Here is a 17,534-nt window from a genome sequence, read left to right as displayed (position 1 = left end):
GAAATTCCATAGCCTGCAAATGGGAAGATGTTAAACAGGCCAAAGACAAGTAGCTAAGGGGGAGGGTTGACCATCTATCTCACGTAGGAAGACACCTGTATTAATAATGGCCATGGGCAGGTAGGGGGAGACTGGTACAGATTTTGCACTGGGGCTCATTGCTACATCACTAACCTAGGACTGTTGATGTTAGCATGCCTAGCACAGTAATGCAACTGATAAAAGATGCTCAGCTCAACCAATGGAGAAAATCTAGACACCCTCCGGATGGGTCTCCCCAGCTGCCAGACTCTTGGGATAATGCGTCTTTAAACTCTCATAAAGATTCTTTGTGGATTTTTTTTTTTTGTACTTTAATAAATTCTTACCCTATCTATGGATCTCCAGGTCTGATGCTTCCTCCATTCTCCCCTATATGAACCACATTAAAGGGGTATTTCCATCTAAGACAATGGGGGCATATCGTTACGATATGCCCCCATTGTCTGATAGGTGCGGGTCCCACCTCTGGGACCCACACCTACACCGAGAATGGAGCAGGGAAGGTGGTGGCTGGAGGACCCCAGGTTTCCCCGCGTCCAGCCACCACCAAGTGCTCTCCCCATATTAGTGAATGAGAGCGCACTGCTCTTGCGCAGCCACCGCTCCCATTCATTTCTATGGGGCCAATGGAAATAGCCAAGCCAGTGCTTGGCTATTTTAGGTGGCCCCATAGAAATGAATGGAGGGTGGCTGCGCATGCACAGTGCACCCTCCACAGCGGTGGGACCCGCACCTATCTGACATTGTCTGAAATGGGAAAACCCTGTTAAGTTTAAATACTGGCCATGGATACTAGTGTTGAGCGCGAATATTCGAATAGTGAATTTTTATCTCGAATATCGCAACTTCAAGAATTTGCAAATATTTTGAATATAGTGCTATATATTGGTTATAGTGAATATTCCTAATTTTTTCCCATCTGAGCACATGATTCCTCCCTGATTCATGACTTTAGATTGGAAAAATGACGAATATTCAAAAAAAATAATATATAGCACTATATCGAATATATTAATTTTTTAGAATATTCATCTTTTTTTTTTTCAATCTGTACAGTTGTTCTACTTCGGCATACTCCTCCCCGACAAGCGTCCTCGTCACCATGGTAACGCCTGGGGGTTAGAATATACCATCGGATCTGAGTTTTCATGATCTCAGTGAGATCGTGAAAACTCAGATACGATGGTATATTCTAACCCCCAGGTGTTCCCTTAGTGACGGGGACACTTGTCGGGGTGTAGTATGCCGAAGTGGAACAACTGTATAGATTGAAAAAAAAAAAAAAAGATGAATATTCTAAAAAACTAATATATTCGATATAGTGCCATATATTTGTTTTTTAGAATATTCGTAATATTCTAAAACAAGAATATATAGAAATATAGCGAATGTTCAAAAAAACTAATGTAGAGCAATTTAACTAATATAGTGCTATAATCTTCTTTGTCTAATAGTTGTAATTTTTTTCTTATCCGAAGTTCGGATTAGAAAAAAATTACAACTATTAAAAAAAAAAGATTATAGCACTATATTAGCTAAATTGCTTTATATTCGTTTTTTTTCGAATATTCGCTATATTGCTATATATTCTTGTTTTAGAATATTACGAATATTCAGAAAAAAAAATATAGCACTAAATTAGCTATATTGCGCTATATATTGGTTTTTTTAGAATATTTGTCATTTTTTTCCATCTGAAGTCATGATTCCTCCCTGCTTAAGTAACTTAAGCAGGGAGGAATCATGACTTCAGATGGAAAAAATGACGAATATTCTAAAAAACTAATATATAGCACTATATTCTATAGTGCTATATATTTGTTTTTGACCCACACCTGTATTGATCACGTAATATTCGCATATTACGCGATCATTACCTTGACGTTTTATTGAGTAAAAAAAAAAGTTGAATATAACGAATATTCAAATTCGCGAATATTCTATGAAAATTCTACAAAATATTAGCAAAATATCGCGAATTTGAATATGACCCCTGCTGCTCATCACTAATGGACACCTTGCACCCCACCGATCTACTGTTCTGCAGTAGCCCTGGCACCGGAACTACACAGCTCCATCTATTGTGCAATGAATCCATTGAAGTGAATGGGAGCAGCGCTGCAGTAACCAGCTCCGTCCACTACACAATGGATGGAGCTTTGTAGTTCCAACATTGGAGCTATTTCTAAACGGCTGATCGACAGGGGTGGGGGGGGGAATGGGACCCCCACTAATCTGATATTGATGGTCTATCGCAAAGGGGTTGTCTCACCTGGAACATTGGTGGCATATCGCCAGGATGGGACCTCTGGGACCCGCACTCATGCCTAAAACGAAGCGCATGTGTGGCCGCCCTGCATTTTATTTCTATGTGACTTCCGAAAATAGACGAGCAGCGCTTCCATAGACATGAATTGAGGGCAGCCACACATGCGCGGTGCGCGCTCCCGCACTGTGAATGCTTTATTCTAGAGATGAAGGTGCAGGTCTCAGAGGTGGGACCCACACTTATCTGACATTGGGATATGCCACTAATGCTCCACGTGAGACAACCCCTTTAAGGCCATCATTATCAAAATACTGGAAAACCCCTTTAAAGAGGACCTGTCACCGCTCCTGACATGCCTGTTTTAATAGCTTCATGCATTCCCCATGTAATAACGTGTGTGTGTCCCTGCACAGTCTCCCTCTATCCAGTCAGTGCTGCCATTTTCAGTCTGTGCAGGACACCCCCCCCCCAAATGGTTACCTCCCGTCTGTACCCTTACTGCAGACTGCTAGCAATTCATTCATAACTTCTAGTAGAAATAATAAAGGAATGACACAACATAGAGCCATGAGAATAGAGGCTCCAGAATTGTTATTACATGGGGAATGCATGGAGCTATTAAAGCAGGCATGTCAGGAGCGGTGACCGGTCCTCTTTCAGGCTGGGTTCACACCTGAGCGTTTTACAGCGCGTTCCTACGCGCTGTAAAACGCTCAACAGGCGAGAACCAATGATTCCCTATGGGAATGGTTCTCACCTGAGCGAGTACAGGAGCTTCTTTGGGGCGTAGTGTCGCGCGTTCCCGTACATAGACTTCCGGGAACGCGCGACAATGGGCGTTCGCTTACTTCCGGAACCGCGTATGTGACGCCCGGAGAATCGCGCATACAGAGAGCGCTCAGGTCTGAACCCAGCGTCAAGCAGTCAGACAGATGTGTCATTGTCCATAAAAGTGGAAATATTGGGTGACACCAAATGGTCTTTTTTAGTTATATCCAAAGCTGCTTTCAACTTTCTGCTGATCTCTCATGTGGCATGACCTCAGGACTGCCATATTCTAGTTTGCTGTTTGTACATGCATCCTCTGCAATGGCAAAGCCATCAGCAGTCTAATATTAATCCACAATCCACTGCAATTTTTATGTGATCTATGCGGTCTTGGCTAAGGCTCTTGTATTTGTGCTTGTGAAAGTGCTAAAGAATTCCAGCAAGACAAAAAAAAAATATGTTTAAATGCAGCTTTGGATGTGAATGGAGTATAAGCCACGCTATACCTTTTAACCATAAAAAAAAAAAAGTGTCTACATGGATAACACTTTTATAACTGATGTCTGAATTCATTATTTATTTTTTGGGCCCAGATTGCATGACTGGTTGTTTTGCCTGGTTTCTGACTACAGGAAGCTGTGATGTATGGGCTGTATGTGCGATATGATAAATTTAGATACCTCATTAGACTTACAATGAATGGCAAGTTAGGCATTTTTTAGACAGTGAACATAATCAGCTTGTCATATTTGTCTTCTCCACACAGGAGAGAAAAATCAATAATGTATAAAAGTATAACAACAATGTAATTGCATTTTCGCTGTGATGTACATCTTATGAATATAAAGTCGAAAACAATTGTTGGAGGTTCGCTGCCAAGTGCTGTGATCTGACGAGGAGCGCCGAATGCAAATCGCTTTTGTGTAAAGTACAGTGCGACCCGGATGCTTCCATGAAACACGTGTACAGGAAAATTGCACTGAACAGTTCCCCCGGCAGGGTGATCTAGAGATATATCTGCCACCAATGGGGTCCTTCAGCATCCGAATTTACAGTCAGACCCGTTTTCCATATTCTTCTACATTTCCCCGGAGGCATCCGTTTTGTCTACCGCCCTCTTCTTCTTCATGCAGAGCATAGGCTGAGCTTATTGACAGAGAGGAGTAAATTTCCCCAAAATAAGTTTTGTGTCCGATGAGATTGAATCATTTGGTCAAAATCGAAAAGTGCCCTGATTCTCCTGAAAAGATACTGAAGGCCTCCTAGGACTATATCCTACCCCTATGTCAGAGTGACAGCGACATATACAGTTGTGTTCAAAATAATAGCAGTGTGTTTAAAAAAGTGAACAAAGCTCAAAATCCTTCTAATAGCTTTTATTTCCATACACACAAATACATCGGGAACACTACACATTCTATTCCAAATCAAAACATGAAGAAAAATATATCAAATTTGTGTTGTTCCTCTAAAAAAATTTGAAGAAAGTGAATATTAGACTGTTCAAAAAAATAGCAGTGTTTGTATTTTTCTTTACAAACTTAAACATTCACTATATAAACTGAAAAATGTTTGAGGATTTTGCTTTCCTTTGAATCACTTCACTAATATTTAGTTGTTTAACCACTGTTTCTGAGAACTGCTGGACATCTGTGCTGCTCGGAGTCACCACCTTCTGCCCCTGTGAACAGGTATTCCAGCCCAGGATGATTGGACGACATTCCACAGTTCTTCTCTATTTCTTGGTTTTGCCTCAGAAACTGCATTTTTGATGTCACCCCACAAGTTTTCTATTGGATTAAGATCCGGGGATTGGGCTGACCACTCCATAACGTCAGTCTAGTTGGTCTGGAACCAAGATGGTGCACGTTTACTGGTGTGTTTGGGGTCGTTGTCTTGTTGGAACACCCATTTCAAGGGCATTTCCTCTTCAGCATAAGGCAGCATGACCTCTTCAAGTATTCTGATGTATTCAAACTGATCCATGATCCCTGGTATGCGATAAATAGGCCCAACACTTTAGTATGAGAAACATCCCCATATCATGATGCTTGTCCACCATGCTTCACTGTCTTCTCAATGTACTGTGGCTGGAATTCAGTGTTTGGGGGTCGTCTGACAAACTGTCTCCGGCCACTAGACCCAAAAAGTACAATCTTACTTTCATCAGTCCACAAAATGTCTCTTTAGGCCGTCAATGTGCTCTTTGGCAAATTGTAACCTCTTCAGCACATGTCTTGTTTCCACCAGTGGGACTTTGCGGGGGCTTCTTGCAGATAGCTTGGCTTCACATAGGCATCTTCTAATTGTAACAGTACTCACAGGTAACGTTAGACCTTCTTTCATCTTCCTGGAGCTGATTGTTGGTTGAGTCCTTGCCATTTTGGCTATTCTTCTATCCAATCGAATGGTAGTTTTTTGCTTTCTTCCACATCTTTCAGGTTTTGGTTGCAATTTTAAAGGGCTTCTGTCACCCCACTAAACTCTTTTTTTTTTTTGTGTACTTATAAACCCTTTCCTGCGATATATCTATACATTATGTTATTAATCATTTTCGTTCAGTAGATATGTAAAAAAAAGTACTTTTATAATATGACGTCACCGAAAGAGAAGACGTCATCGGCGCAGGCTCACTGAGGGAGTTCTGAGGAGGCGAGCCTCCTTATCTCAGAGCGCCTGCGCCAAATGAACACAGGCGCGCGATTTTTGAAATGCTGACAGGACCAGTCGGAGGAGGAGATCGCGGCTGGCCCTGTCAATCAACAGAAGGAGGGGGCGGTTTTCTGCAGCTGCTACCAGCAAGTAGACGCCCTACTTGCTGGTAGAAAGGTAATTAGCATATCATAAAAGTACGTTTTTTGCTAAATCTACTGAACGAAAATTATTAATAACATAATGTATGGCAATATGGCATGATAGGGATTATAAGTACACATAAAAAAAAAAAGAGTTTAGTGGGGTGACAGAAGCCCTTTAAAGCATTTGCGATCATTTTAGCTGAGCAGCCTATCATTTTCTGCACTTCATTATATGTTTTCCCCTCTCCAACTTTTTAATCAAGGTACGCTGTTCTTCTGAACAATGTTTGGAACGACCCATTTTCCTCAGAATTTCAGAGAGAAATGCACTGTAACCAGCATGTACAACATTTGCTGCCTTCTTTCTTTAAATAAGGGCAATAATTGCCACCTGTTTTTCTAAGAATGAATGACCTCACTCATTGAACTCCACACTGCTATTATTTTGAACATGCCCCTTTCAATTAGTGATTCAATTACACAGAATCAGCAGCATGCATGTCATGATTGTAGGCTCTGTTGGATTTCTATTTCTCTACTACACCAGGTTAGTGATGTCTGACTGCTATTATTTTGAACACAACTGTATGACTATGGGTAAATGGAGGGTACCCGCTAGTAACAAACAGCCTGCTCAATAACTGATTTTTTTTTTTTATTGAAAAAACGGCCCAAAAACGATCCCTTTTTGAGGGAACATGCCTGCCAGGGTCTATACCAGGGATGCCCAACCAGCAACCCTCCAGCTGTTGCAAAACTACAACTTCCAGCATGCCCAGACAGCCCACAGCTATCAGCAGGGCATGATGGGAGTTGTAGTTTTACAACAGCTGGAGGGCCGCAGGTTGAGCAGTGAGCATCTCTGGTCTATACACACACGGTGGTATCGTCTGTGGCGTTTGTTTTTCGGAAGGCAGTGGCAGGCTGTCAGCACGAGGAATAACATTTGTGAATGATGTGATGAAGGTTGGTGATTCTCAAATTAATGTACAAAGTTGTATTTTATAGCCTACCCCAATGGCTGCCTGTGCCTGCCTAAGTAACACACTGAATGACTGAGTCTGACTCTCTCTCTCTCTATCAGTTTATTATAAATCTGTCTGTTCTCTTCTCCTCGCTGTGAATCAAGCGCACTCCCTGGACTAATCCACTCTCTATCTGCGTTCTGTGTTTTAGAACAGCTGAAGGAGGTGACTGCAAAGTTTAAACACTAAGGCCTCATGCACACGAACGTATTTTCATTCCGTGTCCGTTTTTGTTTTTTTTGCGGACCGTATACAGAACCATTGATTTCAATGGGTCCTAGAAAAAAAAACGGAAGGTACTCCGTGTGCATTCTATTTCCGTATGTCCGTATTTCCGTTCCGCATAAAAATAGAACATGTCCTATTATTAGGATAGGACTGTTCTATTAGGGGCCAGCTGTTCCGTTCCGCAAAATACAGAATGCACACGGATGTCATCCGTATTTTTTGTGGATCCGTTTTTTGCGGAGAGCGCAAAATACATACAGTCGTGTGCATGAGGCCTAAGCCACAACTCTGACTCCACTCAATGTCCATTTATATGTCGCAGGGAAATGATGAAAATGGAGATTTGATCAAAATGGAAGGTAGCTAGAGGCCCATTAGATGGAAATAACATTGTGGAGATCGTATTAGATATAAAAAATTATTTATACCAAATTGGTACCTCAGTTGGAATTATAAAAGATTGGCTACCTAGAGACACTCTTCAAATTGCTACTACAACATTTACCGAAACAGTTCCCCGAACTGACCTAAGTCTGCATGAGATTGCAGGAAAATTATCCTTATTTGGAGGTCAAGGATTTAAGAAATGTTCTTGTGAACAATCCAAAATACAATGTAAAACAAAAGGATGTGCCTGTAAAAAAAGTAACGTACTTTGTAACTCGAGATGCCACAAATCAACAACGTGTTTTAATAAAAATGAATGAACATTATTATTTATTAATTACATTCACTAAAAATGTTTAAAATTTCACTAAAAATATCCTTTTTGTTTTTAAAAATATCAGCTTAAGTGGCTATTTCTTACAATATTATTTCATATTATTATTATATTCTCAAAAATATTAAAATTTTCACTAAAACAGTTAAGGGATTTGATGATCAAATCACTTACTTTCTTTAATAATTTGTGGTTCAATGACTATTGTTGTATTACCTACTCTACATTTATTAATGCATAGTTTACTAAATAAATACTTTTAATATCTAAACAATATCACTTACTTTCTTTAGGGAACATCATCTTCCGTGAATTGATCATCTCCCTTAGGGATTTGATCAAATCTCCATTTTCATCATTTCCCTGCGACATATTCACACCCAATCCCACCCAGTCCCCTTTGTAAACTCTTAAAGTGGTTATGCAGCCCTCAGCGCACCCACACAGTAGTTGTGCCCCCTTAGAATAGTGCTGCCCCTTAATACCCTGCCTACAACTATACTGCTCCCTTTGTGCTCCCTTAAAGTAGTGCTGCCCCTTTAGTACCCCCTTATAGTAGGGCTGCCCCCTTACATTTGTGCTGCAACCTTAGTGTCTCCCTTTGATTATTGCTGCTGTCCAATTAGTGTCACATATATAGTAGTGTTGCCCCCTTAGTGCCCCCTTACAATCATGTTGTGCCCATAGTGCCTCTCTTTCATTAGTGCTGCTGCCCCCTTACATTCATGCTGCCCCCTTACATTCATCCCTTACATTAGGGCTCCCTGCCTACCCATTGTATTCAGCTGTATCTGCGTCCTGTTCGGTACAGTAGTTCCATAGTGTGTGGGAAGCACAGGAGACGTCTTGGAGACAATTGTGTGAGGAGCACAAAAAGGAGAATAAAGCATGAGATCTTCGGGGATTATATTTGAGGAGGTCGAGGGAAATAAGGGCAGAGATGCATGGAGGGGAGAGGTTATGGATGGACATGTACACTGTTTTTATATTATGAACTGAATCCGCTGGTTGCTGGAGTCAGTGTAGGTCTTAGTAGAGGGGTTGGTGGATTAACCAGGCAGCAGGGTTGAGGATGGAGACGAGCAAGAGAGATGGGAGTCCGCCTAGAAGGATATTGCAGTAGTCTCGGTGAGAGATGATGAGGGCAAGATTTTTGTTGGCTCAAGGTTGAGGAAAGAGAAGCTTTGAGAAATAGAGGACCTGTCCCCTCTCCGGACATGTGTGTTTTAGCAACTACTTGCATTCTCCATAAAAAATAACTGTGGCAGGCGCAGCACTATGAAGTGCCTTTTGCGCTGTGGCATTAGAAGAATTTTGATATCTCTGACTTTTAGTCTAACCAGACTGTCTATTACTCTGTAATTCTTCTAGCGCCGTTCTATTGAAACAGTAGGTTTAAAGAGCACACCAAATGCTTGAAATAACTTCTTTATTAACTTCAACTTTTCTTCATATATAACACTGTCGCCTCTGCAGCAGATAGTCCATATACAAACACGTGTTGAAAAGATATCACAAAATGGCGGTATGCATAAGATGGTGGTTCAACTGTTCCATCTTGTCATTTAACATAAAATGGTGGATATATTTCTCTCTTCAGTATCTGTACTCTCACTTTAAGTTATTTAAGCACTTTATGATCTCTCTGAGAGGTATATCTGAGGTCTAACTAATAGTTCTACTTGCTCTACTTGGTTTGTAGTTTGCAGTATGCAATTGCTTATGATCTGGTTTGAGAAGTTCGCAGTTTGTATGCAATTTGTATGGAATCTGGTTCGTATGCTTGCAATTTGTAGTTTGCAATTGAATTTGTATTTGGTGGAACTGTAAGTAAACACACATATAACTGGTTCAGTATACAGTTCTAATCACTATACAAACAGTAGGAACATTATATAACTGTTTTAAATACCTATTTAGGCCTCTGTGCTTCCATAAAAACACAGCTCTCAGTGAAGTGAATGTCTCTTCAGCTCCTGTCTCTTTTGAATAATGATTATAGCAGCTCCTGCCAGGGGAATTCCCAGACAAGCTGAGTGTGAGGATGGCTGTGATTGGTGAAAACCCTTGCTGTGTGAGAAGCTGGCTGTGATTGGTCTAGACTTCTGCCCAGCAACAACAGATTAACACTATGCTTTCTGCTGTGTCACTGAGCTTACCTTACATTACAAAATGAATCTTAAAGGCATATTATCTTTTTCTGCTTCTGTGAACACAAACGTATAACAGTTATATGACATCCAAAACATGATGTCACAGTAAATAACTCTGCTTTTGTCTTTAACACATAAACATAGGAACTGTATTAAGGCTATTGGCAGGTCTAGCTGTATACACATATAAGCTATACTAGCAACCTAGGACAGGTCCTAGCTGGACAGCTACAATAACAATTCTCGAGCATCTATTCTTATGGCTCTGTGTTATGCCATTTCTTTATTATTCCTGCTAAAATATTATGAATGAATTACTATTGGTTTGCAGTAAAGGTCCAGATGGGAGTGACTGTCAGTGCTGTCAGTGTCAGACTTTTCAGGGACACCCCCCCCCCAACTGGTAACACCCATCTGGACCAAAATATATAGCATATACATAGCAACTAGAGATAAGCAAAGTTTTCAAAAATTTGATTCGGCTGCTTTGACGAATTTCGTCAAGAAATTCGATTTGTTACGAATTCCACTTCGTTAACTTCGATTCGCTCAACACTAATAGCAATGTAATAAAGATGCCACAATTCTATGGCAGGATGGAGTGGCACAGAGGTGTGAGTTTTTATACAAAGTTTCTGTAACCAGTTTAGAAACATCTCATTAGAGCGGAGAACAACAACAGTAACTGATGAGGATTTGGCATATCATTTCTGATCATGACCGTTTAGCTGAGTCAGCCATGTTTTTTGTGATATGCGGTGGTCCATTGTATAGAGTAATGGTTATGACTGTGCCGATCCCGTAGTTACATATAGGAAACTCGTCACTCCGTGAATGCAGTTCAATAAACATCACAGCCCTCGTCTAATGTCCGCCGCTAACGAGGTCTGATTCTGCTGATAGCGCCGCCGCCATTGCTGCTCGTACACTATTGTACAGATGCTTGCTGAGCCATGTAGTACTTTCTCATTTACACATATGACTTCTCTCTCCAGTTTCAGAGGCAGGGGAAAGATGTGGAGAGAGTTAAACACAGGCTGCTGGAAATGGCCAACTACGTGGATAAGGTCAGTGCCCTTTCTGGTCACGTGAGATACATATCCTTTAGTGTTTTAGTCATATACTTGTATTTAATGCCTTCCAACTAAGAGGACCTGTCACCTCTCCTGACATGTCTTGCATTCACCATGTAATAAAAATTTTGGAGCATCTATTCTTATGACTCTAGGTTGTGTTGTCCCTCTGTTATTCCTACTAAAAGTTTACATTTCCAGCCGTGTACAATGGAGGTCCACATGAGTGTTACCAGACTGTCTGACACTGGCAGCACCTCTCCTGACAAGTCTGTTTAAAGGGAGTCTGTCACCAGATTTTGACCTTCTAGACCGCTTACATAGCGCTCTAGCATAGCAGTCTATGATTCTAATGGTACCTTTGATGTTTGCTTGTGAAGTTCCCCCAAGGCAAAAACGGACTTTCATTCATATGTAAATTAGGGCTCGCAAGTGCCCAGGGGCGGCGTTCACCTCGTTGGTGCCCAGGCTGTTCTGCCTCTTTTCGTCATATCCCCGCCCCAGCCTCTTCCTCTGCCCGCCCCGCTCTTCCTTTGCGTCCTCCTTCTCTGCAGCGAGATCCCACGCCTGCGCTATCCATAGCTTTGCCGGGGCATGTGCACTGCGATGCCCATTGTGGGCACGGCATCGCAGTAGATACTGCGCATGCCCCAGCCAAGCAATGGAGAGCGCAGACGCGGGATCTCGCTGCAGAGAACTTGAGAAGGAGGATGCAAAGGAAGAGCGAGGCGGGCAGAGGAAGAGGCTGGGGCGGGGATATGACGAGGTGAACTCCGCACTGGGCACTTGCGAGCCCTAATTTACATATAATTAAAAGTCCGTTTTTGCCTTGGAGGAACTTCACAAGAAAACATCAAAGGTACCATTAGAATCATAGACTGCTATGCTAGAGCGCTATGTAAGCGGTCTAGAAGGTCAAAATCTGGTGACAGACTCCCTTTAAGTAACTACTTGCATTCCCCACATAATAACATAATGCTGTCAGTGTTATCCAATACATTCCAGACCTCTAAGGGTTACATAGCATCATAAATCAGTATAATGCTATGCGGACCCCGACAGTGCTGGGAGGGCAGGACGGGGACCGCTGCATACTCGCACTGCGAGTCCGATGCGTGGGACTTGCTCGTCTGAAAGGAGCCTACAGGTTAGATTGTTCTGCAGGATCAGACTACATAAAAGCTGTGTTTGCAGTCTGTAACCGGGACGACTAGGGATGAGCGAATCGACTCTGGATGAAACATCCGAAGTCGATTCGCATAAAACTTCGTTCCAATACTGTAGGGAGCAGGAGCTCCAAGATACCACTTGGAACCTAACCAGAGTTCGGGAAAATGTTTTTTTACAGTACAAATTTATTTATGAAGTTATTTCGCGAAGTCTCATGAGACTTTGCGACGCAATAACTTTGGCTCATCGGAGCCAATACATTCTAATACTGTACGGAGCAACTGCTCCGTACAGTATTGGAACGAAGTTTTATGCGAATCGACTTCGGATGTTTCATCCGAAGTCGATTCCCTCATCCCTAGTGACGACGCAAAAGTAAGCATAGGAGCTGTGTACACAAAACAGTGGGTCGTCCATTATTGACTATGATATTATTGACTATGATATTGAGTGCAATTAAGTTCAGTAATCAATTATATATTAATAAAATCTACCTCTTAAATAGGCACACAGACCACTTAAAGGAAATTTGTCATCATAAAATGACCTATTGTTTAAATTATGTTTTTATGTCAAAATATTTTTTCAAATTTTTATTGTGTTTTAAAAAAAATATTCATGTCACTATCAATATTCTTAAAAAATTTATATAATCCTGCAATTATCACAGTGGGCGCTAGGTCTAATAGTAGGTCATGATTTTCTAAACTTTTCAGTAGCCACTGTCATTATCACCACAGGCAGAATTACAATGACAAATAACACCTCTGTATAGATAACACAGGATCCACCATTCACAATAGGTGATATCACAGCTTATCTACTCCATCCTGACCTCTGCACAGGTCACACAGCATGCCTAGGAAAGTCAAGGGGGTCCCCTCCTGTCTATGTGGCTGCCCTTCACATATTTTAGACCTCGTGGCTAGTGTCAAAACTGCATTTTTATTTTTTTTATTTTTTTTATATATAGATAGTGATATGGAAAATTTAAAAAAATTCACAAAAAATGTGTTTAACCTAAAAACCATGATTTAAATAATGGGTTATTTTCTGACGACACATTGCCTTTAAAAGCACAACCATGCACGCGAGACCAAACCTATCACTGGCATCCTATGGGAACCTTGGGATAAGCATCCAATATCCGATCAGTGGAGGTCAGTCTCCCTGCACCCCCACTAATCAACTGATTGAAGGGGCCACATGCACGGGTCCCCTTCATTGTTTACTACGTACAGCGCCATCCATATTGTGGTGTTGGTGCCCGGTACTGTTACTTTCTCACTCAAGTGAATGGGACTAAGCAGTAATTTCAAGCACAACCACTAACAAAATGCACAGAACTGTTCCCGGCCGGAGCGCTGCAGCCCCTTCAGTCAGCTGATCGGACCCCCACTGATGGTGTATCCCTAAGTCCCACAAAACCCCTTTAACCCAAACTATTTGCATATTTTATTTTAGATGCAGAATACACGATGAGTTGCAAAAGTCTACACGCCCCGTAAGACTTTATCAAAAGGTTACGTCTAAATTTCGTTGCGCCTATTAAGCCTCAGCGTTTCTCTGAGCCGCGTTTTATCTTTATTATATTAATTTTTTTCGGATACATTTTAGACTCCTTTCAATCTGCATGACGGCTTTTAATTAGCCCTGCAGAGACGTACTTTTGTTTTTCTCTAAGGGGAAAGTCGTTTTTTAGTCTAAATTTTTATTTATTTTTTTCTTACCCTGTTCCTTAAGATTTACAGGGGTCATTTGATGTAGCTTCTCCCCCCAATCCCCAACTCCTTAATCAAATGAGATGAGCCCTCTCTGGAAACTCAGTATCCTGTGGGTGACTATCAAAAGGATGAAAAAACAAAAAACTGGAGACAGCACATCCAAAGTAATGGAATTTAATCCGGATGCAACGTTTCGGCTTAAATACCCTTTGTCAAGCTATTTAAGCCGAAACGTTGCATCCGGAATAAATTCCATTACTTTGGACGTGCTGTCTCCAGTTTTTTGTTTTTTCATCCTTTTGATATGTATGCTGGACCGGGGGCTTTTTTACCACCCCCTGGAGACGTGCACCCACCACATCGATACTAAGGAGTGCTGTCCATCCCTGTATTGCTCTATCCTGTGGGTGAGACGTTCCTTAATTCAGCCCTTTAAGACGTGAATACAATGTTACCTTTTCTTTCACAACATTATCACCAAGCTACATTACACTTTTGGGGGGTTTTTTTGTTTGTTTTTTTAGCAAAGTCAGTGCAATAACTGTAAGAGCTGATAACATTTAAGACTGCCTATAATTATCATACCAAAAAGAATTTCATCCCGGCCCGATGAGTGGAGCGCCATATTCTCGGCTAAATTATTCATCTGTAACATTCTGCATGTGTTAGTGCTGTCATCTCCGGAACTATGAAAAGATTGGGAGATGTTTTGATTAAAGGCGGAAAAAAAAAAATGGCAATAAATTTATGAAAGATGAATAAGTCTTCGTCTAGTTGAAAGGAGGAAATCTTTTTTTTTTTTGTAGTAATAGGAAAATGAGCGAGCACTCATACACTTGGCAACCAGATTGACATGTGCAGAAAATATTTTTTAAATCCCCATAAAATACAAGTATTTGAAACAAGTGATGTACCTGCATTGAAAAGCCTCCGATAATATTGTATGGCCATACAGAAGAAAATCTCTACAGTAAAGGATTAACTATTCTTATCGTCGAAAGCTGCACCAAAGGAAATTGCGGAACAGAGTGGTAACTCCTGCGATCTTTGGAACTCCCGCGAAATTTAAACCAGCTTGCTGTATGGAGCGACTGAATAAGCCGGCAAATATTTAAAGCTCCATTGAAGCAATAGGGAGACAGCAGACGCTAGACGGTAAGCCAAACATCGATTTAAAGTTTTCTTCAATCCAAAGCTCATATCGAGCTTAAAAGGATCAGCTATAAGAGACTTTTCACATTATCAGGATTCCTGTGGACACTTTATGAACATGTTGCGCTCCCAGTGAATACACCTACAACATTTTCAGTGACATTCAGTTTCCCAAATTGGGATAGAGCGCTAGAAGATAATACCCCCTCTTCCCAAATAACAGCATATACTTGAAGTTTTTTGGTGTGATATATATTATTGAATTTATCAACACTATTGAGTCATATGAATATAGTGTTGATCATATCTACCACAATATATGTGACTGTAATGTTGTATATTATTGCTACATTGTTCTTATAAATTGTATTACTTGTATTTTATGGGGATATAATAAATATTTTCTGCACATGTCAATCTGGTTGCCAAGTGTATGAGTGCTCGCTCATTTTCCTATTACTACATTTGCCTTTTAAGAGAGGGTGGGGTGATTCCCTCTATATGAGCTTGCAGCACCATACCTTAACTACTTGCTAGTGAGCCACCACAACCTACTACTATTTATTTTTTTTGTGTTCTATTATGATGTTTGGAATTGAATCCGGTTTAAAGGGGACCCAGTCACATTGCACATGCCGTCCTATCTGCAGGCAGCAGGTTATAGAGCAGGAGGAGCTGAGCAGAATATTATATAGTTTTATGGGGAAAAATTCTGTATAACTTGTATTTCATTCATTTATATCCCTGCTCTTTCTATGTTTAGGAGTCTGGTGGGTGGTCCTATTCGATAGGACCTCCCACTGGACTCCTATGTATAGCTAAATCAGAGATGTAAGTGAAAACATTACATGTTTTACTGAATCTTTTCCCACAAAACTATATATCAATCCACTCAGCTCCTCCTGCTCTATAACCTGCTGCCTGCAGATAGGACGGCATGTCGAATGTGACTGGTCCCCTTTAAAGCGATTTACGAGAGGTTTTTTTTATGATTGGTGGAGGTCCGACACCAGGACTCCTGCCGATCAGCTGTTTGAGAAGGCACCGACGCTCGCAGTAGCGGCGCGCCCTTCTCTCAGCTTACCAAGCACAGCGCCGTAGATTGTACAGTGGCTGTCCTTGGTATTGCAGCTCAGCTCCATTCACTTTGATGGGAATGAGCTGCACCTAGGCCACGTGAACGATGAACGTGACGTCACATGGCCTAGGCTAAGCTGTGAGAAGGCCGCTGCGCTACTGCAAACGCTGGTGCCTTCTCAAACAGCTGATCGGTCGGGGTCCTGAGTGTCAGATCCCCACAGATCAGATACTGATGACTTATCCTGAGCATAGGTCATCAGTGAATAAACTCTTGGAAAAGCCCTTTAATTGATGATGTAAGACAGGATTTGAGATGCTTAATTTGTCTGATTAACACAAAGACTGGATCTGTTGCCCATGGAGCCAATCATTGTGCAGATTTCATATGTGCAGAGTGGTTGTAGGGGTTGTCAGGTTTAGAAAACCCATTTTCATACACCCTGTTAGGACCCCTGTTAGGGTGCTGGGACACAGAGCAGTTCTGACATGCATTCAGGATGCAGTTTTCAATTTAGCCAGTTTAGCAGCCTCATTAACCCCTGGTGTTCTGCATAGTGGAAATGATTTAATTAATTTCAGCTAGCTACAATAAAAAATGCATCCTGAATGTATGTCAGACCTGCACTGTGTGCCAGCGCCCTAAGGATCCTAATCTGTTGGGTAGAGCAGAGAATGACCACTAAGGCTACTTTCACACTAGCGTTCGGGGCTCCGCTTGTGAGTTCCGTTTGAAGGGGCTCACAAGCGGCCCCAAACGGATCCGTACTGCCCTAATGCATTCTGAGTGGATGCGGATCCGCTCAGAATGCATCAGTTTGGCTCCGTTTGTCCTCCGCTCCGCTCAGCAGGCGGACACCTGAACGCAGATTGCAGCGTTCGGGTGTCCGCCTGGCCGTGCGGAGGCAAACGGATCCGTCCAGACTTACAATGTAAAGTCAATGGGGACGGATCCGTTTGAAGTTGACACAGTATGGCTCAATTTTCAAACAGATCCGTCTCCTATTGACTTTCAATGTAAAGTCAAAACGGATCCGTTTGCATTATCATGAACAAAAAAAAAAAAAAATTTTTTTTTTTTTTTTTGTTCATGGTAATGCAAACGGATCCGTTCTGAACGGATCTAAGCGTTTGCATTATAGGTGCGGATCCGTCTGGGCACATACCAGACGGATCCGACCTAAACGCAGGTGTGAAAGTAGCCTAAGTCCTATCCAACATTAAGCCATTGGTGTGAATGAGCATAGCGTAATGCTTTAGCTCTCCTGTGGAGGCGCTGCAGAAAATGCAAAAATTTTCCAAATTTTCCTTCTAACAAGATTGTGGAATGTGGA

At 41.6% G+C, this 17,534-nt stretch overlaps 1 protein-coding gene across 1 annotated transcript in view; it reads left to right on the top strand.

Moving 5' to 3' along the window:
- Positions 1-17,534, top strand: part of ADAM12 (ADAM metallopeptidase domain 12) — a 583,999-nt gene that overhangs the window by 354,823 nt on the left and 211,642 nt on the right. The window contains exon 8 of the mRNA XM_040437739.1: positions 11,000-11,071. Coding sequence (XP_040293673.1) covers positions 11,000-11,071 — 72 coding nt within the window. The remainder of the gene's footprint in view (positions 1-10,999; positions 11,072-17,534) is intronic.

Source organism: Bufo bufo, chromosome 6 (assembly GCF_905171765.1).
Source record: "Bufo bufo chromosome 6, aBufBuf1.1, whole genome shotgun sequence".
NCBI lineage: Eukaryota > Metazoa > Chordata > Amphibia > Anura > Bufonidae > Bufo > Bufo bufo.
The sequence above is the reverse complement of the archived record's forward strand: the minus strand, read 5'-3'. Positions and strand labels throughout refer to the sequence as shown.